Below are 27,232 nucleotides of genomic sequence, written 5' to 3'. Positions count from 1 at the left end.
GGGAGCTGATGGGAGTTTGAGCCCCACAACATATGGTGGACCACATGCGGTGCCCTAATAGACTGTGACTGCAGCTGAACCCAGGCCAGAGGCCTCTCTTCTTTCTTCAGTCACATGAGCTGTATGGTCAGGGACCAGCCTTTTAGGGGGCAGATGTGGGGTGAGCACTGCTTTTGTTGTTGTCTAGTCATGAGGAGGGATCTGGACAATGAGTTATGCTGGGATGTTACCCAGCAGGGCTAGCCTAACAGGCAGAAGGGCCTTTGGCTCTAGATTTGAGCCAGGCACCCCTTACACATAAAAAATAAGCAGCCCTTGGTGCCTGGTGATGATGACTGGGTGTTGGAGCTGGGTGTGTTCACAAATGCTCCATGTCTGATACCTGTCTGCAGCTCTGGCTGGTGACAAGAGAGCTGTTCTGTAGCGTTTGTAATATGGGGTTGAGTTTCAGGAGCCCCCTATCTTTTGTTCCTGACATTTTTGGGGGGGAAAGTTAAGTGGCGGCGTATGTCCCTCTTCCTCCTGGTGGCACTTGAATTCCCATATGCTGCTTCTCAGGTGTGTTGTGCTAAATGCTTGGGTTCAATAAATGTTAAGATTTAATTTGAGCTTATTGTGTTAAAACAGGATGGCAGACCCGTTTGCCTGAAAATGTGTGCTAGACTCATGTGTATTAGGCCAGACCTAATACACATGGGGAACAAGTGAGACCTAATCTTCTTCAGATGTTGCTCCTACAACAAAGATGAAAGAGGAGCTAGTATAAATCAACATACTCCAATTTAACCCAGGGGAGATTTTGGTACTTTATTGCTCAAGCTTTGGACCTCACAGTCTTAATCTTCAGCAATGTGCAAAAGGGGAGGCATTACAAGAAAGGTGACAACACTTGCCCATGGGAGAAGGATGCTTGTGTTGACAGAGGAAATAAGACAGGATGAGGCTATAGTAGAAGGGACATAGTGGTTTTGTTTGTTCATAAGTCTCCCATACAATTACCTTATTGTGGGTAAGATGATTACTTTAAAAAAAAGGCCAAAGAAACAAAGTGAAGAGTGGGATTTGGGATTAGATTAAAGTGGAACCCAAGAGAGATGTCAGTGAAAAAACAAAATGGAACTAAGGAGGAAATGATCCTGATAGAATTCCCAAGATCAAGAGCAACCAAGTCAGAATGCATGATTGAATAAATAACGTCCCTAAGATTACTCCAGGTCTGCTCTGCCACTCACATTTCCTATGCAGACAGACATAAAGCAGCACCATAGCCCCAGCCCCTGCCTCTTATTCAATCAGATAGAAAAATAAAGGTCTAGTTCACTGGAAATTCTTCAGTTTTACAAAACTAACAGAACTGCATTTCAGCTTCAAGCTTCTACATCGTCTGCTTTTTCTTCAACTCCATTCTGTTTGTCATCTTTCATTTCTGTCTCTTCTCTGCAGACTGCATCAGCTTCCACCTACGGAAAAGATATGGCATAGGAGAATACGGTAAGAAGGAATCTCACCTCTTAAGTTGCTTGAGTGTTATTAAAGCAGGGTTCCCCAGTTTTTGATACAGTAATCTTCTAAACCAAAGGAATATATTCCAAATTGAAGAGTTATGAAACAACTAACAGAGGGCTTAAATTAGGAGCTGTCAACATTCTGAGGCCTGAGAGCACCTTTTAATTTTTGAGCAAGTGCTGCAAGTACCATCTCCTATGATCACTATGATCACTCCCCCCCCCCCGCTCCCCTGGATCAGCTCCCCCACCCAAAAGGAGAAAGTGGGTCACACACTTCACTTTTCCAAGGGATCTGAATAGAAGTTGGATCCAGTAGATGTTCAGCACATAGAGCTGAAAGAGGGAATGGGAAAGAGTGTCCCTCTTCCAAATTCTTCCTGTAGCTTAAGGTCCTTTTTCAAGAGAGGAAAAAATAACCACCCTCATCTCATGACCACCCAGGGAGCTGGGGACTTAAGAGGGTTTAAAAGTAAGGAATGGCTTGGGAGCACCTAAATATGTTCCAAGAGGAATGTATTTTAGGAAAACTGCTGAAACACTGACAATCCATAGAGAAAAATGAAATCGCCCTCTTATAGTATACAAGTTTGGGTGAAGACAAGACTATTTTGTTTACTGGTGAAAACGTAGGTGTGATTCTGCAGAACACTTCTGCTTACCTTTGCTTCCTTGCCTGCAAGTCTTTGAAACATGTTGGCATACATCTTTTTTTCTCTCTCATGCTGCTCACGGATCTTTTGCTGACAAATTATTAGCTGCGCTTTGGCTGCTTTGTTGCTTGGGTAGAGCTGCAGCACCTTCTGGAAATCTGCTCTGGCTAGTTCATAGTCATTGACAGCCAACTCAGCCTCCCCACGGCGGAAAAGGCCTTTCTCGTTGCTGCTGTCTAGCTCCAGAGCCTGGCAGGCAGGTGAAACAAGGTAAAGAAAAAATATTAGGGAAAATATCCAAACATCATCATGAGAACATACAGCTAGACATCTCTGGTGCTTTTGAAGCACACACTTAAAGGAAATGTAGTGTTTCAACACAAAATGTAGCATAATGTACTTGTTATAACCTAGGTTCACAAAATATGGTGAAGACCTCCAGTATGAGACCTAAAACGTCTTAAAGGTTTATGTGTGACAGATACAGCTCAGCAGCCTTAGAGAGGGAGGGGATGAGATACAGCAGCAGCCTCACTTATCCAAAGAGGGAGGGAGGGAGGGAGGAAGGAAGGAACACCAGCAAAGAGAAAAGAGGAAGAATGTGCTTGCTTGGGGGACTGGGAAGAAAAGTATTGATACAGAAAAAGAACTGCTCTGCTGCATGAGGCTATTTTAGCATACTGTTCTCAGCAGTGACCAGCCAGATGATCAGCATGAATCTCTTATCCTGCTGCTTCTATTTGCTCCTTGGTCTTCCAACGTATAGGTTCTGCCATTATAGTTACTATGGGTGGATAGACCTCTCAGCTGTCAATCTGTCTTCTCATTATTTGACTCCATCTACGCTATTCACAACTCACTCACAAGGTGCAATGACCATTAGCTTAGATAGATTCAAGGTAAAAAAGATTAGTCAAATTCATGGAGAAGTGGTTTATCAGTGGCTAATGGGAGGCAAGGGCCTAAACTGAGTACGGTGTAAGCATCTTCTCCCAAACCATTTTAAAGCAAAAGCAGCTTTTGGGTGTCGAGAATTGAACAGCCAAAACAAGAGTTTGGGGGAGAAAGTGGCTGCTTAATTTTCCATCTCTGACTGTTTTTGGCTCACCACCCTTTCCCAGTCACTGAGTGACTTTCAGCCATTTCCCCACACAAATGCCCAGATTACAAGGGCTGTTCTTAGCTTCCCGCCTCCCCTTCATTTAGTTTTGCAGCAGTTGGGGAGTAGGAATATGTTGGGGGAAGGGGTGTTCTGAGTCAGACAGCACACAATCTGCCTGGGCATCCATTCTGTAACTAGTGGGGTTAGGGCAGTTTTAGGGGCTCAATCAAGCTTTGGAAAGCTGTTCACATATGACACTAGTTTGTTTATCCTCTTCTATATCAGCAGGGAGGTATTTGCACATACTGGGGATACAATAAGAGAAGAGAAAGGAGATAAGCTAGTGAGTTCTTCTCAAGTTCCCCTACTTGGCAAAGGCCATGAATATACAATTAATAAAAGTTTTATGGAATAGTATTCCCATTTCCAGCTTTTGCAACTCAGTTTTTCATGTCACAGGAGTGCAGCAGCTGCTGTGTTAGCTGGAAAACCAACTGGTCTGAAAACAGCTTCAAAAATAAAAGGATTTAATTATTTTAAACCCACATACACACTTTATCACCAGTCCAATAAAGGGTCTCATTTGGGTATCCTTTGCACATTTTCAAGCACAGCATAGCCCGGGAAGCTTGTTATTACTGGCTGACACTCCTGCCTGCATTCCTGGATATCTAAAGTGCTGCTTACCTTGTTGCAGTTCTCCAAGGCCTGGGAATACTCCTTCAGCTTCAGATGGCACATGGCCAGGTTCAGATGGGCAGCAAGTCTCAAGCTCTCGGCCTTTGCTTCCTCTGCATCTGAGAGTCCTGTTTCATGTTCCAGCCATGACACTATCTTCTTGTATTGTAATGCTGCCCGTTTGTATTTTCCTTCCTGGAATGCAATCAGTATGGCATCAGACTCAAATGGATTAGAGGGCCTTATTCCCTACCCCAGCAGATCCCCAGCAGGCAGGCTGACATAATGCCACCATTATGTTCAACTGAAGCTAGAATAGGGCAAAAATTCTAATGTAGCTTTAGTTGCAGGTAGCCGTGCATGGTTAGTTGGGCAGAACGTGAATTCTACCTCAACTATGATTGTGGAAAAGAAGAATTAACCAGGTGTCTCAGGAAAGCTAGACTATCACACTCATCATCTCTGACAACTGGCTCTGCCGACTTGGGCTGACAGAGGTTGGAATCCAACATCTGGAAGGGCACTTTCCCCCCCCCCCCAATCCCTGCTATGAGTAGGTCAGCTCAACATATTGCATATCTATCTCTTGTTGCACCCACCTCTTCCCTAGCACTCAGGGCAATTATGATATATTCCTTGACTCCTTAGTTTCTCCTTGCATAATGGACAGAGTGGCATTTAACACTTATCCACCTTACAGTGTAGATCAGGGTAGATAAAAGGAACATTAGGATTTACTAGTAGATCTCTGGGTGATTTGCAGTAAGTCAGCAAGGATTTCTGACTCCCAATTGCTTAACACTTGGTTGCATTGACCAACTAAAAAAATAAATGCCACAGAAGAAGAGTAGTGTATGTTCCTCAACTGTTCAGCCTTGTTGGCAATTTCCAGGACCTTAAATGACACACTTCTGGCACAGGAAGACCAAAATGAATAGGCCCCAGACACACAGCATAGGGGTGTAAGGGAAAGGGCTATCATTACTCTCCAAAACATCTTTGGAACAATGAATTAAAACATTGTTTTTTAAAAAACAAATACAGATGGGATAGTATTGTTTAGTAATTCCCACACTGTTTTAGACTGATCAGTAGGAATTTACAGGCTATAAGAGAATTCAAGGGAATCTCTCTCATACTGTTTTGTGATTACAGATAGGTAGCCGTGTTGGTCTGCCATAGTCAAAACAAAAAAAATTCCTTCCAGTAGCACCTTAAAGACCAACTAAGTTAGTTCTTGGTATGAGCTTTCGTGTGCATGCACACTTCTTCAGATACACTGAAACAGAAGTTTCCAGACCCTTCTATATAGTGAGAAGGGTCTCTGGAAGGATTTTTTTTTTGTTTTGACTGCTTTTTGGGATCTCCCACCTTTATGCCCGACTCTGAATAAGATCACAAGCACCCTCTAGATTCACCTAGGGTGATTCAATATGGTTTCATGGGGTCAGAGAAGATGAGGAAACAGAACACTCATGGCCCATTAAAGGGGCTCCCTGTTCTGATCCTGGTCCTCTCCTACCTTATAAAAATGAAGATGATGGCCACTTGGACTGCCATACCATCTGGCTGGATGCCCCCCTTGGACAACTAACTATATCACTCCTAGTGCCATTGGAAAATCCTTGCTACCCATGTTGAATGAGGGACTTTTATCTATCTAGAGTGGCCTCTAGTTAAAAAAGACAGCGGAGGGAGTATATGGCCTATAAGGCCACAAAAGCCTCTTGGATGCTAGAAGGCAAGAATTAGCTGAGTGGGAGAGGACCATTCCTTGACTCTTAATATCAAACATTTTAAGCCCTGCCTTCTGTTGTAGGGGCACAGGAGTTAACCTGCCTTCCCTCAATGGAGTACAAATGTTGACACCTTTATTCCTTTTGAAGTTGTAGTATTTATATTCTATGCTATCATCTCGGCCTATCCAACAGGTGCCAGAAATTTCACTGCCGTAGGCAGGGCTGTCTTAAGCATATGTGGTGCCAGGTGCAAAGATCTGTCCGGCGCTCAGTGCCAGGCGCGCAGGAGGGTGGAGCTGGCAGGCCACCTCAGCGTCTCGCTGGCTTGGTCGTCCCCGAAGTTGCAGCACAGAGCCACCCGGAGCAGAAGAGCCTGCTGCGGCACACTGACCGATGGGTGGGCCCTTCCCCAGACTCAACTCTCAGGCCCCGGACTCTTGGCCTAGTGCCCCTGAGAGCCCGGCACCCCACACCCCTAGCGCCTATGGGTAAGACGGCCCTGGCCGTGGGCAGAGTACAATATAGATTAATAAAGTTTGAGAACTTTGTTGTACATCACACTCAGGTAGATTTTGGGGCATTAGAACGAGCTAGTGAAACTATGGGCCTCACTTTTATGACTATGGTACCTATAAGCAAGTTTCAGCACTGGAAACAGTTTCCTTCCACTCCAACATACAGTGCTTTTAGTCATCAATAATCCAAATTCCATTCATACACCCATACCACAATTTCAGAGGAATGCAAATCAAAAGATATGGCACACTCAACATTACTTCAGTATCTGCCAGGGGTGTTTGAAATCCCCTATTACACTCACTTTGAAATACTGAGTGCCCTTTTCCTTTGCAATGGACCCTTGTTCCAGCTTTTCATTGGTGTTCATCTCCCACGACTCCTTAGCCTGTCCAGACAAAAAAGAAACCAATCAACGGGGTGCTTTTTTGAAGACAAGGCGTCTATGGAAGAATGGCATGTAACTGTATAGAAGTGTAAAGTGGAGAGACACCAGGCAAGCAGATACACACGTCAGTTTACTGCCTCTACTGCTGGCCATAAACCACACACTGACGATGTGGCACAAGAAAATGGAAACAGAAAGTAAGGGTAACCTCTAGTCACCACATTCAGGGCTGGTTAAATGTAAGTCAGAGGAATAATACATCTCTTGAGCTATGTCTGTACGTCTCGTATGCCGATGCTGCAAACAGCAGAAATTTAGCATTTCTAAAAACTACTGATTTGAAATGTGAGATGATAATATTTCAAGGATATATTATTTATTACTTAACAGTGCAATTGCATCCATGTTTACTCAGAAGTCCTACTGAGTTCAATAGCACTTGCTCCAAGGTATACAACTACGCAATTGCAGCCTAAACTTGACAACTGCTGTATCATACAATTTAATTTTATGTGTGATAGATAAGGCAGTTGTAGAATTCCTTTCCCAGGGAGATCTACCAATCTCCCTTTCTTCCAGTTTTTAGACAAATGCTGAAATGTGACTCTTGCCTTTCGTACAGCAGAATACATTCCAACCACACAATAGCACCCCCCCACACACCCTTCCATTCTCCAATGCAGGCAAGCAAGAGGCATGATCATGGTTTAATGACATACTTCACTGTGGTGAAAACAGTTAAGAGGATGCATAACAGGGTTCATGTTGGTGTGACCTGGGGAGAGCAGACATGGCTCTGGCTTGAAAAGTGATGCGTCTCCTTTACTCCCTGGCCTCCTACTAAGGTACATTCCCTGTGCTGTTGGGCTGGCGAGGTAAGTGTGGGAGAAACTTGGTTTATGAAGACCAAGGAAAGGGGTTTGTGAGGGTCCTGGCTTTGGTGTGTAGGAACTGGTTCAGCAGCCTCCTGCCTGCTAGGTTCAACAGACCTCTGCTCCAGTTCCTCAGACATTAACCCTAACGCTTCTGATTCGTTTATCCTGGTCACTGAGTCATGACACCACCGTTCCACTATGAGACTCAGACTGGCAGGGAACCAGCCATATCAGCTGGAAATTCCTCCAGAACATTCAGGTATCAATCAGAAAGGAAGACAGGATTAAGAGCAACCTTGATTTATTAATTTTTTTAAAGAAAACTTTATACATTCATTAAGTATAATTGTTTTTGGCATCCATCTGTCTCGAAAGACAATGTAGTGTGCCTCTGGGGGTGAAATCAAACCAGTGTTCAAAAGTAACTGGGTGCCAGTTGCATTTTGCAACCCAAGAGCGCCCCCTTTGCAACCAAGTGGAAATTTCCTGTCCCAGAGTTTGCAACTGAAATCTCACAGTGTGGGAGAGAGTGAGGGAAACATTCCTGACTGACTACAAAAGCTGAAAAGCTGTCACCAGTTATTGAGGTTCTGGCCTTCCCTTTCAATGCTGCTCTCCATGAAGCCTTTTGATGTGCTGTGGCTTTCCATTGTGGAACGATGTGCATAGCTGGCGGTATCAAACCCCCCCCCAAACAGGATGAGGCCATTCCCACCCTTCACCAGGGATTCCAAAGGTTGTAGCAGCGGATTTTTAAAACCATCCCCACCCTAACCTGCTCCAGATATATTACAACAAAAAACAATAGTAACTTCACATGGAACAAACAAGTTTAAATCAATAAAAATAATAAAAGTTGGGAAAGTATATTGTAGCTTCATTTTATGCAAGTTATTGTAATACATTTCTATTTCTTTTGCCACACGCATCCTATCATGGATGGATAAATGTGAACCCCTTTTCTATCTCCTTTTCATTAGAAGAAACCCCTCCTTTGCTTACCTTTTCAAAACTTTTAAGTTTGATTTCATACTGTAGCTCTGCATCTGGAGGGATCTGAAATTTTGGTTTCCCAGCACTTCCAAAACCATAGCTGTGAAAGAAATGAGATGCTTCTAAGATCCAGATCTGCTTGTTTTTCCTCCTTTGAAAGGCATCCCATCACCCACCTCTAAATAAGCGACCTCATAAGACTGCCTACAGATATACCCAATCCCCAAAGCTGAGTCTGTTTGCAGTGGCAACAATAGTCTGTGCCTCAAGCACCCAAGAAAGTGGTGTTTCAGGACTGCTTCAAAGAGCAAGGTGTATATACCTGGGCTTGAGATACACCACGGACTCTTCCAACTTATCCATTTTCTGAAGTGCTTTGTCCACGCCAGGAGGAAGGTCATAGTTTTCTCCCTCTCCTACTTCAAACCGCAGCTCCCGTTTGTCAAATAGTCTGTCTCCATGCCGACCTTCCACCTCAACTGATACAAAAAATGGCATGTTTAGACGGGATTACTGGGATTATATATATTATCCTCTCTCAGCAGTTTAAAGCACTGTATCAATACTAAGCATGTTTATCTAGCATGGTATGAGAGGAGACAGGGGTATAGTTACAGCCAAACCATGCCTTTTAGGATGGCTTGCAACACAGTCAACAAAAAGTAATGGTACACTAAAATTCCAGATTATTAAAGCAGTTAACAATAGAACATTAAAAATAGTAAAAGCCGAACAATTATAAAAACTCAGCCCCATAAAATTACCCAAACATGGACAGGAACAAAAATGTCTCTCCATATACAATTTCTGTAATCCCTAACCATCAGCTATGCTAGCTGGGACTGGTGGTAGTTGGGGGGGAACGGGACCTTTGGAGGGCCACGTGCTCCCCATTCTGCCAAAGCCAGCAAAGAAAGATCTTTTCCTGGGAACAGTCTTCCAATGCAGGGTCACCATAGAAAAGGCCTCATCTCTGACGCCTGTTAGCCGAGACCAGGAGAGCAGGACTTCAGATACTAATTTTAACATAATGCCATTTTCTTTTCTTTTTTTGAAGGAGGTTCTTTGATAACAGAACAAAAAACTTCTGGTTTAAGGAGTTAATGCACTTAGAAACTTATTCACGCTCCCAAATGCATAAAAAGTGTCTGTTATGGGACCTGCGTCAACATCCCCATCCCTCATCTTTTTACTGCTACTTACTCTCTACCATAGCTCCCTCGTTGGGTTTGGAGTAGCCTTCTCCCTTCTTACGAATTCTTCGGATAATTCCACCATCTTCATCATCGGTGAGGTCTTTACCCTTGAACTCAAACAGCTCTATCTAGAGGAATGAACAAAATAATGCAAATTCAGATTTAGCCCATGGTGAAATTCTGAAGGGTTGACTTTATCACAGAAAAGTAGGAGGAAAAGTAGCATTATCTGAAGAGGCCTTATTATTATTATTATTATTATTATTATTATTATTTATTTAAGTAAGCCTCCTTTAAAACCAAGGTGGAGAATTGAAACAGATACTGTAATTTGAACAGGTATGATACCAAATGAAGTTAAAATAAAAATGAACAAGGAAAAAACCAATGAATTCTTGAAAAGCCAATCCACTGACCAGAACTATGAAAGGAGTATTCAGCTAATACAATATTGGAATGGGTACCTAGGAGAATGCCTCTTCCCACTTGAGTCCCTTTCCATTACCACGTGCTAAGACCATCAGTTCTGCTTCACATGCAGGTGCAGAAAGGCAAAAGGCAGCGCCCTCAAACTGAACTCTCTTTTCAGCAGCTTCTCTTGCAGTTTGTATGGCTGACTAAACCATTTTTACAGGAAAGACATCTTGAAGACATTTCTTAAACCAAAGCTGTGATTCCTGCATTTCAGGGGGTTGGACTTGATGACCCTTCAGTTCCTTCCAACTCTAAAATTCTATGTTTTAATTACATTGAGATCTTTTACTCTATCACTTGGTCAACTTTTCTGTTTTATTTCTGAATTTGGTTTTATACTTACAGCAGTAAACTTGAATGAATAAATCTGTTATTTCATTTCTTACAACAAAGGTCTGGGCCTGTACTCTTCAAATATTGTTCTGTTTTCACCAACCAAGTTCCATATCTACAGGGACTCGTTGATTCTGCTGCCTTTGGCACCAGCTGTTCAGCTTTTAGCCTTGGCAAACATGTACAGCTGCTTTGGACAGCAGTTCTCCTGCTTCTGCTACAGATGAAACAACAGCCTCCCTGGCTTACCTCAAAAATCAGTGTGGCATTCGGAGGTATCTTAGGGGGGCTGCCAGCAGAGCCATAGGCATATTCTGGTTTGCAAGTTATTTGACAAAGTTCTCCAAGTTTCATAGTTCCCACAGTGATGTCCCAAGCTTTGATGACTTCACCTAAAAAGAAGAATTTGGCCACATTACTAAAAAGCAAGCACCTGTAAGAAGCTGCTGTCATCAGTAGTCATTTATTCACATTCTCTCTGCTAGCAAAAAGCAAAGACATTGCAGGGATAAGCCCCAAAGCAGGTCACAAACTCCAACTGAACTAAAGAATCAGGACACCCGCTTTGACACTTGTCTATCCATATTAGGAATGTTGAAGAAAACAAAGTGAAAAGGAAGTTCACAGATTATGACTAAGAGCACTGGAATACTTCAAAACAGGGTTCCCCAAATTTGGAACTCCAGCTGTTTTTGGAAAGCTGATCCCTGGTCATTGTTTCTGCTAGCTAGGGATGATGGGAGTTGTCGTCCAAAAACAGAAGGAGACCCAAGTTTGGGAAACTCTGCTTTAAGAGAACAATAATTGTGGCAAGTACTTTAAAACAACAGAAATTGTAAGCTCAGTTCTGCTGTCACAGTAATGGAGACTAGAACAGAATAAGGACTTCAGAACCTTCTTCTCTCTGGAAACAGGACTTTCTCCCAAAGATCTCTAGAGGTATGGCTGTTACCTCCTTTCTCCATGAATGGAACCTCGCCCATGGCAGCAGGGTGGAATAGGTACTTACCGTATTTTTCGCTCTATAGGACACACTTTTCCCCCTCCAAAAACGAAGAGGGAAAGTGTGTGCATCCTATGGAGCGAATGCAGGCTTTCACTGAAGCCTGGAGAGCGAGAGGGGTTGGTGCGCTCCCCAGGCTTCGGGCTGCCAGCAGCTATCCGCAAGCCTGCGGAGCCCAGCAGGAGATAGCTGCCTGCAGCCCGGGGAGCGTGGCGCTGCGCAACCCGGGCTTCAGGCAGCTCTCTGCAAGCCTGCGGACAGCAGCCTGCAGCCCAAAGCTGTTCTAGCTTCGGAATGGCTGCGCAAAGCCTCCGCAGGGCGGCGGGGTGAAGGCACCCCACCGCCCTGCGGAGGCTTCAAAGGCTGTCCCCGAAGCTGCGCTCCAAAGGCTTCAGGGATCTTTGAGGTTGGCGGTGGGGGAAAGCAGCGCTTCCCCCCACCGCCAGCCCCACAAGCTTGGGGGGCAGCGGCAAGGCTGCGCTGTTCCCCAACCTGCTCTTGAACGCACCTTGTTTTTGAGGGGGAGAACAAGAATTTTTTTCCCCTGCTCTCCCCCTCCTGTGGTCCTATAGAGTGAAAAATGCGGTAACTCTGTCCCAGAAAGCTGCTTTTCCTGCTCCAAATAACCACCCTCCATTCAAGCTGATTTTTACCTCTGCAGAGATCCAGACATGTTTCTGAGGCATTAAACATAAAAAATGGAACTCTGCTGAGGGGAAATAGTTGGGTTCACCTTAAGAACCTCATCACTTCTATGCTCAAAACTGTCCCTGGCCAAAGAAGCTTTTTGTACATATTATACTTCATTACACTTATATTTGTGCAAACTGTAGTTGTGCCTAACAATTTATACTCATCACATTAGCTTGATACATTTCTATTTAACAGAGCAACAAGTGAAAATAGCCTGTGGGGCATTCCCGACAAGCAACAATGGTGAAAGCGAACTTGCATATGCTATTGTGGCTTCTATTCAACTGTATTTATGAAACCACATAACAATTAAATTCTGTTCCCATAATGAGAAGGCAATTCTATACAAAAGTGTAGGACAACGAACATATTACACTGCAAGTTAAGAAGAGGATCATCATTTAATATGGAATATGAAATGCATCATTTTTAAAAAATGCTATTGAAGAGATCATGTTATTGTGTACAAGGCATAGAACACACTACCTTTGCCGAAGTCAAACGAGAACTTGTCCTTTCTGTCCCGGCTTGAGTCAAACTTTGTGCCATCTAGAAGCCACCCACTATAGTGAACAGTCACTTTATCACCAATCATGGGTGATTCTGTCCCTGTCCCTTCTTTCTTGATAATCTGTAGTGGGGGAAAGAAAACAATATTTATATGAACTACTAGGAAGCCATGCTACCCAAGTTTGTTAAGAAAAATTTTACAGATTGCTGTGGCAATGCCATCTGATATTAGTTTTACCAATTACAGCATTTTATTCATTGAACAAGTGTTAAAGGGTTGTGCTTCACTGTTCTTGAATGTAATCAACACTGTAAATTCCATTTCCTGCTGTTAAAGATTTAAGACATCTTGACTGCAGCTAACGGCACCTCTAAGTTACTAGGCTTCAGTTCACAAACCCTCACTATAAAATGAGATTTTGTGATCAGATCTTCTGCATGAGAAAATTGTGATGATAAATACATAAAACCATATTAAAGAAAGTAGCAACGCTCCCTTCTCTACTTAGATCATTCCACTGTCAGAGCTTCAGCTCAGTTTTATAGTGATGTTTAGTCCACCTTTGAACTATTCAGGAATTACAAATGTTTTTGGAACAGCACAGCTGTAAAATGGACATCTGTCCACGTAGAGCCCTCTAACATGACTCTTCAGCTATGACTGCTTTATACAGTCAGTATAGTCAAACTAAGAACTGGATCTCATGTAAATGGGAGAAAAGTACAATGTTTGTGCCTTGTACATTTTTTTTCTAGGGGTGGTGGTATCATAATTTAATTTATGCAAAACTCTACAAAGTAGGCTAAACCAAGATTGACTACCACAAGTGAGTTTCATGGCTGCGCTGTGGTCCAAACCACTGAGCCTCTTGGGCTTGCCGATCAAAAGGTCGGCGGTTTGAATCCCCGCGATGGGGTAAGCTCCTGTTGCTCGGTCCCAGCTCCTGCCAACCTAGCAGTTTGAAAGCATGTCAAAGTGCAAGTACAGTGGTACCTCGGGTTACAGACGCTTCAGGTTACAGACTCTGCTAACCCGGAAGTAGCACCTCGGGTTAAGAACTTTGCTTCAGGATGAGAACAGAAATCACGCGGTGGCAGTGCAGCAGCAGCAGGAGGCCCCATTAGCTAAAGTGGTACCTCAGGTTAAGAACAGTTTCAGGTTAAGAACGGATCTCCAGAACGAATTAAATTCTTAACCCAAGGTACCACTGTAGATAAATAGATACTGCTCTGGCGGGAAGGTAAAACAGTGTTTCTGTGCGCTGCTGTGGTTTTGCCGGAAGCGGCTTAGTCATGCTGGCCACATGAACTGGAACAACTGTGGACAAACGTCGGCTCCCTCGGCCAGCAAAGCAAGATGAGCGCCGCAACCCCAGAGTTGTTTGCGAATTGGCTTAACTGCCAGGGGTCCCTTTACCTTTTATAGCCAGCCAAAGCATGGACAACAGTGGCCAGGCTATTCACGTCCAGGAATGGCGCTAGCTGTCAAACCACATGAGGCTGGTAAAAGGCCTTCATAGCCACAGAGGACACCTGGGCCTCTACTGACAAAGATGTATCCAGGAGCATCCTTCAGAGGGAGTGCAACCCCGTCCAGAACTTATCAATCTCCCAAAATGGAAACCACCCATCAAAAAGGGACACTGGCTTCTGGGAGAGAGGCATAGGGGTTTGGAAATTGTTCCACTAGCTCCAACTGTCAGAAGATAATCACATGGCGATTGCTAATAGTCAAATAGCCTGACTCTTAAATCAATCTGGAGATAAGTCTGATCTGGAAGTTAACCTCAAGACGCTTGGATCAAAGCCATTTTTCTGCTGTCTATGCCCTGCATAGAAGTTATAATGAGCTGGCAAGTTGAGGAGAATGCCCTCATGCCCAAACACCACATAATCACCTTATAAGAAAGAAAAGAACTGCACCCTCTCCTTTTAAAACCCTTCAAAATATGTTAGGGACAGGAAACTGTAATGGGAGACCAGCCCCCTCCATCTGCTGGGGAAAATCTATAATTTGAAACTCTGTGAGTACCACCGTCTGTTGTGGAAAAAAACAATAAAGATCACAATGGAATTCCTATATCCTTATATAGGAGGGATATATGGAATATATCAGAATATATTCCTATATTCTGATATACTTTTTTGTTGTTGTTGTTCCCTGCCACTAAACAACTTGAGAAACTGAAAGTGGAAAAAAGACCTTGGTTCTCAAACGCCTTGGCATTCAAACACCTTGGTTCCCAAATGCCGAAAACCCAGAAGTAATTGTTCTGGTTTTTGAATTCTTTTCAGAAGCCGAATGCCCAATGCGGCTGTCAGGTATTGTTTCCTGGGCTCCTGCACCAAACAGAAGCTGCGTCTTAGTTTTTGAACATTTCGGAAGTCAAAAGGACTTCTGGAACAGATTAAGTTTGGTGCTTTTATTTTTGCGTTTTTGTTTTTGAGGCTTTTTTGGTTAATTTGATTTTGTGACTGTGTGGAACCCAGTTCAGCTACTGATTGATTGATTGTGTGACTGCTGAAATAGATAAAAGCCCCACCCCATCCAAACAATGACTATCATCAGTGCAGGTAAGAAAAAAAATTAAATTAATTTTTTATCATCTACAATACTGCATTCTTTATTTTATAGTACATTGTTTATTGCTTTCATTTTATGAATCAATGGTCTCATTAGATAGTAAAATTCATGTTAAATTGCTCTTTTAGGGGTTGCCTTTAAAAGTCTGGAAGAGATTAATCCGTTTTGCATTACTTTCTATGGGAAAGCGCGCCTTGGTTTTTGGTTTTGGAATACTTTGGTTTTGGAACGGGCTTCTGGAACGGATTAAGTTTGATAACCAAGGTACCAGTGTACCTCCATACAAGGAGTCTCATTTCAGTCAGGAGGAGAGAGATATTCTAGAAGGAGAAGTTAAGAGGGGTGTGGTGACCCCCTGGGTTTGTTATACTGCCAGAAGTACCTCACGAGTGTGATTGGTAGAAGGTTGGGAAACTGACAAAAACTGACCTTGTTTAAGAACAAATGCATTTAACACCTATGCCATTACGTTTTAAGAAATTGAAGTAACCTAACTAGAAATAAGTTGAACATTTACTTTCTAGTCTGGAAACCTGTAACACCTAACTGAAGAGTAGTAACTGAAAATAAGCAACTGAAGTTTAAAAGCTGTGCATTCACTACTTTGTTTAGAACCCTGTAGCATCCACAATATTTAGCATAATTATTAAGTTAATCATTTCCTGACACATCATTTGTTCTGCCAACTTTGTTCTGTAAAACAAATCTTTCTTATTTGTTCAACTTCTGCCGGAGTCTCAAAATTTTACCTTAGATAACCCGTGGAGGTTTTTGAGCATGGTGTGACACAGAGAGGTGGGACCTGCTACATTTTGATGGTTATGGGGTCTACGGAGGGGCGTTTGCTGCAATTGGTGGAACCAACAGTGGCAGTGGAACAGGCACTACAGTGATACCTCAGGTTACATACGCTTCAGGTTACAGACTCTGCTAACCCAGAAATAGTGCTTCAGGTTAAGAACTTTGCTTCAGGATGAGAACAGAAATCGTGCTCTGGCGGCGCGGCGGAAGCAGGAGGCCCCATTAGCTAAAGTGGTGCTTCAGGTTAAGAACAGTTTCAGGTTAAGAACGGACCTCCGGAATGAATTAAATACTTAACCCGAGGTACCACTGTATTGGAAAGTGTAGAACTCTTATTCCTTGGGAGGTTTTTAAACAGAGGGTTGTATGGCCCGCTGTCATGGATGCTTTAGTTGAGATTCTAGCATTGCAGGGCGTTGGGCTAGATGACCCTTAGGATCCCTTCCAACTCCTATGATTCCGTATAGCAGCCCATTCCTTTACCATTTGATCTGTTCTGTTGTCACAAAATAAAATACTAGGCCTTTTTTTACTTTTTGCTCCCTAATCCCCTTTTGAGGAGTATAATCATTAGAAATCCAGAATTTAGTTTTGCAAAATAAGACTGCTTCCATGCTATTTAATTTGAAATAACATCCTTTAATCATCATGTTTTTACAGGAAATTCTGATGACATCAGCAATGTGTTATATCCTGGTGATTCCCATGTTACTTTTCCATCCTTTCTAAAACATTTTTGGCAATTTTTGTCTTAGTACACAATTGTGGCACCAGCCTACATAATGAAGACTGGTGCTAGAGGCTTTTCAGAGCTATTGTTCCTTAATTAGTAGCTTCTCTCTTGCCCCTTCTTACCTGTTCATGTCTCTGTGACTCCTCAATTGACTTGAGTTGGTCGGTTTTCAGAAAAAAAGTGACTTTTAATCAAGGGATAGAGTGACCAAACAGTTATCAATGCTCAGGCAACTTCTGAGCTAAGACTACAGTGGTAACTCTGGTTACGAACTTAATTAGTTCCAGAGGTCCCTTCTTAACCTGAAACCGTTCTTAACCTGAGGTACCACTTGAGCTAATGGGGCCTCCCGCTGCCGTGTGATTTCTGAAATCATCCTGGGACAAAGATCTTAACCCGAGGTACTACTTCCAGGTTAGCGGAGTCTGTAACCCGAAGTGTTTGTAACCCGAGGTACCACTGTACTGAAATACACTGTATGATGGAGCTATCCTTGAAGACAGATCAGAAACTGCAGTTAGTGCAGAAAGTGGCTGTGCAACTCTTCACTGGCTGCCAGTCTGTTTCTGACCCCAGTTCCTGGTGCTGCCCTTTATCACACTAATCTAAAACAACTGCAATAAAAAAGGCACAGTCCATATTCCCTAGAAACTGTTGGATGTCTTTCAAGCTCTGGGTTTATTTTGATGTCTGCAGTTTTAAGGGATATAATTTCAGTTTAAGGCACGTGCGTCTTAGTTTATGTCATTCCACAAAAGACTGCAGTGGTTAACTTCTAGTTGCATTTTCAAATTGTGATTCACAAAGGTTCATACTTGTCAGGTGTCACAATATCACTACAATAGGCACACTGATGAAGAAATCAGACTTGGATCTGAACTAGATCAAATCCCAACCTCTGTAAATTTTGGGTGAGTCAACTTCAACTTCTATCTAAAGAACAGTAATATAAACAGCTTCTTACAATAAAGATAATGATATTTCTATACTGCCCTGCACCTGAAGAACACAGAGCGGCTTACAATAGATTGCAAATACTTTGCATGTTTAATTTGCAATCAATAATAGGAAACAGAAATACATCAATCGTCCATCCGAGTTTTGTTTTTTTTATTTCTACTAATTTTAAGGAACCTATAAAATATAGGTTTTAATAAAAGCTAAAGCAAAACACAATATTCCTTTGCTACCACCCAGAGTGGTTCAGCAACTTGATGCATATGCAACTCTCCTGCCTGCTCACTAGGGTCTGTATTCTGCACAGCAAAGAAAAGGCTTCTCTGTGGTCTGCACTATTTTATTCTAACACAGAAGCCGATATGTAACTACTGAGAAGAATCAAGCCTCTTCTGCATGATGTGATCTGGTAACTGCCTCCGGAAAGTAGTGTTGTAGGAAACTTGTAGTTGGTCATGGCAGGGCCTACCTGCGTGCAACACACAGTTAAGTGGATGTTCAAGAAACATAAGGCACCACCAAGAGAAGCAATTATACCAACCCTCATCAATATGCACTTCATTCCTTTGCAAGTCATGTCTTAATTTGGGTGTCGCTACCCCCTCATCCATCCATACTGTACACACTCAGTGGTCTGAAGTGATCCTGGCATTGCAGGAAAAAATAAAGACCAAGCTCTTGTGACCTGTGAGGCTGCTCCCTAGGCGCATTATCTTGCCAAGGCTGCTTACTGAGTTGGTTTTTATCTGTTACACCTCCTTTTCCTGCACTGTATTTTACTGCATGTTTTTGTTTCAGGGTGATACTGTGATTTCAATTTGTTGTAAGCTGCCCCAAGTGATTGATTATCTATCTATCTATCTATCTATCTATCTAATCTAATCTAATCTATCTATCACTTGGGGAATATACATGTAGGGTGAATAAAATCAACAGTATCTAGTAGGGTGGCCATTTAGTGACAGGTAAGAACAGCTATCTTGGCAATACAGAAATTTAGGAAGGGAAGTGACAGCGTAGAACAGGGGAGACGCACATCGCACCCTCATTCTCCTGTTGTTAAAAGCGCAGGCCGGGAAAATTTGCTGGGATACAAATCGGGGGCGAGAAGGGCATTCTGCACATGCTCAGAGGCACTCTGCTGCTACTCCGCAAGTTCTTGAGCCTAAACACCGAGATGCATTTAAGCCCGAGTTTGACCCTTTGAATGCATTTGAACAGCGTCTCCCTCCTCCTCACGACTCGGGCACCTTCCAGACCACCTTCTACTACACTCGGGGCGCCCCTTCCCGGGATCCTTGGGCGCGCGTGCTTCCAAGGCCTCTCCCGCTCCCACGTGCGGGGCGGCGGGAGGCGTCACCACGACGGCTGTCCTACTCCGCGGGGCTGTTGTCGGGCTTTCCCCGCCGCAGGCCTCGGGGCGCTTACCTTGAGGACTCCGCCGTCGCGGCCGGGGGTGACGTCCACGGCCGCCGCTTCTCCCTCCTGAGGCGGCGCGGCGCTCATCGCCTCGGCCTTGCCCTCCTCGGCGGTCATGGCGGCCTCCGCGGCTCCTCGCTGGCGGGCAAGCACGGGCCGCTTCTCTCCCTCGGCGATCCGGCCGGAGCAGCAGCGGGGCTGGCCAGGCGGCGCTTGGCGGCAACGGCGGGGCTCCTCCTCCGTCGAGGCGCTGGGCCTGCTTCCTCTCGGCTCTCCGCTCGGCAGCCGGGCCCGCGCTCACCTCTCGAGCGCCCCCTCGGACGGGCGGGCCGAGCGGAGGAGGCGGAGAAGTTTCCAGAAAGGGAGGCGGCGCCTGAGGGAGCGCAGGCCGCGGCATCGGGGAAGCGCCCGCGTCGCCCCCGCGAAGGGCTGCCTGCCTCTCCCCCTCGCCCGCCCCTCCGCTGCGCGTCTGAGGGGTCCTCCGCAACCTGCTCGTTTATTTATCTCATTAAATTTATGCGCCGCTCGAGTGTTGTATCACAGTGTTTTTCAACCTTTTTGGGGCAAAGGCACACTTGTTTCATGAAAAAAAATCACGAGGCACACCACCATTAGAAAATGTTAAAAAATTTAACTCTGTGCCTATATTGACTATATATAAAGTAATTCTCTTGAATAGGAATCAAATAAACACAAAGAAAGTATTTTATAATTACTTTATTATGAAATAGTAAGTAAACAGAAATATGAAAAATTATAAAATACTTTATTTTTAAATCTTTCGAATTTTTCCCACGGCACACCAGGCAACATCTCACAGCACACTAGTGTGCCGCGGAACAGTGGTTGAAAAACACTGTTCTATCGGAAACACTTGGGGTTGCCTCTTAGGGCCCCAAGTCCATGATGGGTCACAGGAGCCGCCGGAGTAGAGCTTTTGTTTTCCTGTGGCAACAGAGACCCTTCCCCAATCCCCCCCCCCCCGCTCAAAACAAAGGTGTGTGAGAACTTTAAAAGCAGAACTTTCCAAACTTTCCACGTCGGTGGCACACTTTGGAGTCATGCACCATTTCGCGACACAGGAATTCTGGGAGGCAGCAAAAATCAGAAATCAGTACAGTATGTTTGGGGTAAAGCCCCTCTGTTTGGCTAGCAAGGCAGCTTTTATACCTCAATAATAACTTATATACCATTACTGTACTGTGTATTTTAGGTCTCTGGACCACAATAAAGCTATGTATGTGTGTGTAATTCAGTTTTACTCAGTGTTTGCATGACACACCTACACCCTGCAGCTGGCACGCAGTTTGGAAAGCTCCGTTTTAAGACTTTAGAAATTGCCCAACCGCTAACCCAAGACCACCTATAAGCATCATAACCAGGTCACAGAAAGAGGCGATCTACAACATAGTTTTGAGAAATTCCTTCCAGTAGCACCTTAAAGACCAACTAAGTTAGTTATTGGTATGAGCTTTCGTGTGCATGCACACTTCTTCAGATACCTTCTTCAGATGCACACTTCTTCAGATTTCTGTGCATGCACACGAAAGCTCATACCAATAACTAACTTAGTTGGTCTTTAAGGTGCTACTGGAAGGATTTTTTTTTTTTACTATGGCAGACCAACACGGCTACCTATCTGTAAATAGTTTTGAGAGTGTGGCTTGTCTGGTGTCTGTCAAGTGACCTGATAGCTTGCTGATTGCCTTATACTGGACAGACAGCCATCTTATGAAATGGTAAAATACTTTAGTTTTTGAATCCATTGTCCCAGACCTTACATATTCATCATGTAAGAAGTTTATCTATTTACATGACATTGTTGGCATTCATCTGTCTCGGGACACAGTGGAAGAGTGTGCCTTTGCGGGTGAGATCAGGCTGTTGGAAGTTTGCTGTACCTGCTGAAGTTGTAGAGACCAATTTGGGAGAGACATGTTTTGTTGCAGATGAGGCAGTTGAAAGTGCCCGGTTCTGTTGCTGCAGATACACCATGGTGTTTTGTCTCTCTACTCCCTCCAGTGGTCATTTCTCCTCTGGCCACTGCTAGGGATACATGACTGCCTATCTCTATGCACTGTGGTCATCTGCAAGGGATTCCCACATTGCAGGGCTGATGTTGCCAGCCTTCATGTCGTGGTTGCAGACATCTTTGTAGCACAGAGTTGGCCTGCCAATTTGCCTTGTGCCTGTAGTGGAGAACTTTCTCAGGAATCCTGCCATCTTCCATTCTGTGGACGTGACCAAGCCAGCGTAGAAGTCGCTGAGACAGGAGTGCAAACATCCTGGGGATGTGGGTTTAGAAGAGCACATCTTTGTTCTGACTTTTGTCCTGCCATGTGATACCCAGAATCCTCCTGACACAGTGCATGTGGAAGGCGCTGAGGCATCGCTGTTACGGTAAAATCTGGGTGCGAGGCTGCTCTGCCACCCAGCTCGTCGGACTAAGTCTGCGGGTCCCTGCGGAGGAAAATGAGCTCAGCCGGAGACAGGAGCAAGCTGCAGAAGATCCAAGTTTATTGCGCAACAGGTTCAAGGCGAGATTGAACAGCGAGAAAGGGGTGACATGAACTTTTGAAACTTCCCTCCATGTTCCAGAATACAGTGCAAAATACATCCCAGTTACATCATGAACACATTAAAGAGAGGTTGGGTTACACCGGATTAACATACAGAGGAGGGAGGGGGGAATATGCAGAGCTGGAGATATGCGCAGATAAGCACTTCCTGAGTATCGGTGATGAGAAGACAATAGTCCAAGTATGTAAAGTCTGCCACCTGGCATTGCCCGGAGGAAAGGCTTGGCAGAGTGATTTGACAGGATTAGGGTCTTGACGCCTTGCTTGAGGGATTATGGAGGACAGGGAAGGTGTCATGGAGTCCTAGAGAAATTGAGCAAATTGGCACGTTGATTTTCTATGAATTTTATAGATTCTAGTCCCTTTTGACATTGACAATTTGAAATAAATGGATATATTGTAGCGAAGAAGAAGGTGAAGAAGACATGCCCCCCCTTCCATATCAATCACTCATGATGGTTGTAAGTTGCCCACGACTCCCACAAAGCAGCGTGTTCAACGCATATGCCTAGTAGACCTTCATCTTGGTATTGGCTGTTGGCATCACATTTTCCCAGACCCTTTTGGAGAGGCAATTGCCAAAGCTGCCTTACCAATATGCTTGTCCATCTAAGCGATGGTGGAGAGATTGCTTGTTATGCTGGGAACCAAGTAGGTAGAGAGAATTGTCTGCCACCTCAAGCTGCACTCAGGAAAGTGAGAATGGGGTGTGAGCACTTTGTACACCAAATGCTGTTCTCTGGCAGTTCACCCTAAAAGGGGGAAAACCACTCAGAAACAAGCAAAATCCCATCAGTGCTCAGATGGGAGCATAAGGTCCTAAAAAAGGTGAAAGATGGGTCAGAACAGCCTGGATTGGATTGGATTGATCTTTATTACGGCCATTGGCCCATCACACAACAGTTTCCCATACCACCATAATGTACTTGAACCTCCAAATTTAAAACCACCAAAACTTACAAAAAACAGACAAGAACCAAAGCAAAACAAAAACAAAAGACCAACATCATACATTACAACAAATTTGTAACATAAACATCGCCCTCTGCTCATAAATTAGTAGAAGACATCAATGGTGATATCACCTAATTACATCCTAAAACATAGATCATGGTTTAAAGGGATTATCCGAGCCACACAGGAGTCCGTTTCTCTTGTTTAGGGATAGGACGCTGATCAAGAATCTGGCAACCATGAGTGATCTTAGGGGGTCATCATCATTTAATAGATATCTCAGTTTGGCTTCAGTCGTATCATCGGCAATTCCCTTAAGATATTGAGCAAGAAACTTGCTCCTGGCCGATAAGTGAAAAGCACAATCAAGAATTATGTGATGCAACGATTCCGGTGCCCCACAATTACAATCACATAAGAGCGATATCTGTCCATTGAAGAATCTATTTCTCAGCACGTTCGATGGGAAGGTGTTGAATCTTGCCTTTACAAAGGCATATCTATGAGCCGAAGAAGTTAAGGAATTCAAATAGTTTGGGAGCCTTAAGAGGGGTAATAAACCAAGGTTTAGAGGTGAGCAGGTACCATTGCCCAAGACCATTTTCTGCTGCAAGTCCATCTCCTCTAGTTTACAGGTTACTGTTCTTTTAGCTGGAACTATGTCCTGCTCGAGTAATTTGGATGGGGAGATTCCCATTGCCATAATTTTCAGCTGTAGATTTTTTACCCATGGGCTCTGGAAATCATCTCTCCACATACATTGTATCAAGTACAAGTTTGGGAGATTGTGCCATAGAGATAACCAGTGACAAAGTATGTGCTTCCACAGAGCGTTTTCCAGGGATACAGTGTTAAGTTCCATGCGTAACGCTGTATTACTTACACAGTTGGGCAGTTTCAATATCCCTCTTAAAAACTGATTTTGAATAACCTCTAGGTGATATAGATTGACAAAAGTCCCCCAAATTGAGATGGCATAAGCAATTGTCGGAATCACCTTGGCCTTGAAGACTTTCAACGCCGATGGGATATGAAGGGCCCCATCGGTGAAGAAGAATCGCAAGATCGCCAAGGAGATAGCTTTGGCTCTATTTGTAACATAGGCTACATGGGCCTTCCATCTAAGGTTATGTTGTAACCAAACTCCCAAATATTGGAATTTATACACTTGTTCGATGGCTCTCCCATCAATTTTCCAATTATGGAGTTTCCGGCTCTTTGCGAAAACTAGTATCTTAGATTTTCCATAATTAATTGTAAGGGAATTTGCATTACAATATGATCCAAAAATTTTCAAGGCCCTCCTGAGACCTACTCTAGAAAAGGAAAGGATGACTGCGTCATCCGCAGATAGTAACAAAGGGCAGCGATAAAGTGCTAGGCGGGGTGCATGAATCCTTTCTTGGGCCTCTATTAGGGGAGTCCTCATGTCGGTCAGAACAGCCTGAAATGCCAAAAACAACATAAAAGGGAAACCCCCTCAGAAACCCCCAGATTCCGACCAGTGCAGAATGCTGAGAAGCAAAATGTCCACGAAAACAGAACACACTGAGAGACAAGCCAAATCCCACAAATGGTGAGGAATGCTCAGAACAACCATTAAGTCATAGAAAATATAAAAGGTGGTCTGAAAAATGCAAATAGCCAGAAGAAGTGAAGAATGACCAAACACCCACAGAAATGTGCAAAATCCAACATATATTGAAGAATGGTCAAAATAACTATAGAAACCCATAAAAAGTTAAATATGCAAAATACCAGAAAAAGTGCAGAATGGTCAAAAGCACAGAGAAACAAGTAAAATGGCAACAACTTGTAAAAATAATCATCACAATAGATTCTCAGAAAGGGTGAAAGATGGGCTGAAAGACCCATGCCAAGAAAAGTGAAGAATGGTCTGATGGAGCAAAACCCCAAAGAAAGGGGGAAGACATTCAGAAACAAACACAGTCCCACCAATAATGAAGAGTCTTAGAAGAAATGAAGGTGATCAGAAAGACTCAAAATGCCCTTCACCACCATTCCTGAAAAATGGTGAAATAAACCAATTTTTGTGGTTTCCCCTTCTTCTCAAGGTGCTATTATTTTTCATGCACCCAATTCTTCTGAGCACTCTTCAGTATTGGTGGGATTTTCCCTATTTCAAAGTGTGTTTCTCTTATCAGGGACTTTTGGGTTTTTCTGACTATCCTTGCTTTTTCTGGCATTTTGGGTTTTTCCAGACCATTTCCACCTTTTCTAGGACTTTATGTTTTCCCCAAGCTTTCTTGATTTTTGTGGGATTCAGCATGTTTCTCAGTGTGTTCTGCTTTTCCTTGTACCTTATACATCTTCTGAGCATCCTTCAGTACTGATTAAATTGTGCTTGTTTCTGAAGATGTGCCCCTCCCAGCACCTTTTTGGTTTATCTGACCCTTCTTTACCTTTTGTGGCATTTTGGGCTTTTCTAACCATATTCCACCATCAAATGCGGCCTGCTGAGCAATATTGGACCTTGTCACCTAGCTTGCATGTCACAGCCATCAGATGCGGCCTGCCATGAAGCAAGGGACCCCATTGCCTAGTTTGCAGGGCGGTGCACACTGTCACCCAGCATGCAGGGCATGGTGAGCTACGCACAGCAAACGGCAAACACAGCCTGAAGCGCAATATTGGACCTGTCTCTGAGCAACACAGGGCGGGGTGCACCATGCCTGCTCAACATGGCCTTCTCTGTGTTGAACAAAGCCATCATCTGGCATGCAGGGCGGAGTGCACTGCAAATCTGCAGATGTGACCTGCCACATGATATTGGACCATGTCACCCTGCATGCAGGCCAGGGCATGTTACACCGACTGTTGGGAGTTGTAGTTCAGCATCAACTGCAGCACTGAATTTAGGGTGGTACAGATGTTACAAAATTCAGCTCTGAAATCACCTACTTTTGCAAAAAGTTTAGAGAAACTCATACAAATTCTAACTCCATCTACATTTTAACAATGTTTATTCCTCCATGGATCCTCAGTGGCGCTTAGTGCCAACAGAGCTGCTGCTGTTTCTACATCCCGTTTTGCATGTTGGTTTATGCACTATAATCAACCTACAGAAAGAAAAGGGCCATAGGATCATAGAATCATAGAGTTGGAAGAGACCACAAGGGCCATCAAGTCCAACCCCCTGCCAAGCAGGAAACACCATCAGAGCACTCCTGACATATGGCTGTCAAGCCTCTGCTTAAAGACCTCTATTAGGGTCTCTATTCAATTGGGTTGGAGGTATGTTCACCATCTGCAGATAGTTCATTACATTAACTGGCTTAGAATAGTAGAGTGGTAGAGCTGCACAGGACCCAAAATGCAACCCAGTCCAGTCCAGTCCTGCAATGCAGGAATCGCAGCACTCGCCTTGACATATACTTAGGCCTGACACCAAATTAAATATATCCAAGGCTGCAATCCTATACAACACTTACCCAAGTCACTTAAAGGAGCTTACCTATCAGGACACAGCAGTAGATGGCATGGTGGAGTGTCACTGCTCATGTGTGGTCCATGCAAGCTTATGCCATAATAAATGTTAGGCTTTAACGTGCCACATGACTCTCTTGTTGTATGTATGTAGATATAGATAGATAGAATCACTGGACTGATTAATCAGGGTACACTAGGTAAAGGTAAAGGGACCCCTGACCATTAGGTCCAGTCGTGACCGACTATGGGGTTGCGGCGCTCATCTCGCTTTATTGGCCGAGGGAGCCGGCGTACAGCTTCCGGGTCATGTGGCCAGCATGACTAAGCCGCTTCTGGCGAACCAGAGCAGCGCACGGAAACACCGTTTACCTTCCCGCTGAAGCGGTACCTATTTATCTACTTGCACTTTGATGTGCTTTTGAACTGCTAGGTTGGCAGGAGCAGGGACCGAGCAATGGGAGCTCACCCCGTCACGGGGATTTGAACTGCCAACCTTCTGATCAGCAAGTCCTAGGCTCTGTGGTTTAACCAACGTGTGCCACCAGCGTCCCTCAAGGGTACACTATTTTAGTCAATTGAAAGTTCATTGTTTCTGTTTTTTATAGCAACAAATTTTAACTGATTCATTAATCTAATGTTGCAGCTTGACTTCTGCTCTGTATCTCTTTATTACACCTGAGTAATGGCAATGGTAAAACCTTCAATGGTAAATCAGAGATGGGAAGAACTCTTCTTCTTCGGCGATCACTCGTAGCTGAGTAAGATTGTCATCCATAAACACAGTTTTAACAATAAGTCCGTAAGTGCCTGTGGAGGCCAATTCTGGATCCACACGTCCTTCCACAGTGGGGACACTGGTGGGAGTTGATCATGGTGTGGATTTGCCAAGCGTGCCTTCCTCTTAGCACATTTCTTCCTTGCATCCTGAGTTCGAGTGTCTTCGAAACCCATGAAACCTTTGATAAAGGCTGTTCTCCAACTGGAGCACTTGCAGACAAGTGTTTCCCAGTTGTCAGTGTTTAAACTACATTTTTTAAAGATTTGCCTTGAGAGAGTCTTTAAACCTCTTTTGTTGACCACCAGCATTACGCTTTCCA

The 27,232-nt window shown here is 44.0% G+C and overlaps 1 protein-coding gene across 1 annotated transcript; it reads right to left on the bottom strand.

Moving 5' to 3' along the window:
* Positions 1–797: 797 nt before the first annotated feature.
* FKBP4 (FKBP prolyl isomerase 4) lies at positions 798–19,377 on the bottom strand. The gene is made up of 10 exons (XM_081925704.1): positions 19,162–19,377; positions 12,635–12,779; positions 10,702–10,844; positions 9,653–9,773; positions 8,772–8,928; positions 8,459–8,549; positions 6,498–6,581; positions 3,948–4,133; positions 2,168–2,407; positions 798–1,460 (listed from the first exon to the last, which is right to left on the bottom strand). Exons 1-10 carry the CDS (start codon positions 19,267–19,269, stop codon positions 1,368–1,370), a joined length of 1,368 nt encoding a protein of 455 aa, XP_081781830.1. The 5' UTR covers positions 19,270–19,377; the 3' UTR covers positions 798–1,367.
* Positions 19,378–27,232: the final 7,855 nt, after the last annotated feature.

Source organism: Podarcis melisellensis, assembly GCF_964234715.1.
Source record: "Podarcis melisellensis genome assembly, chromosome: 9".
NCBI lineage: Eukaryota > Metazoa > Chordata > Lepidosauria > Squamata > Lacertidae > Podarcis > Podarcis melisellensis.
Note: the sequence above shows the minus strand (reverse complement) of the source record. Positions and strands in the feature narration are given on the sequence as shown.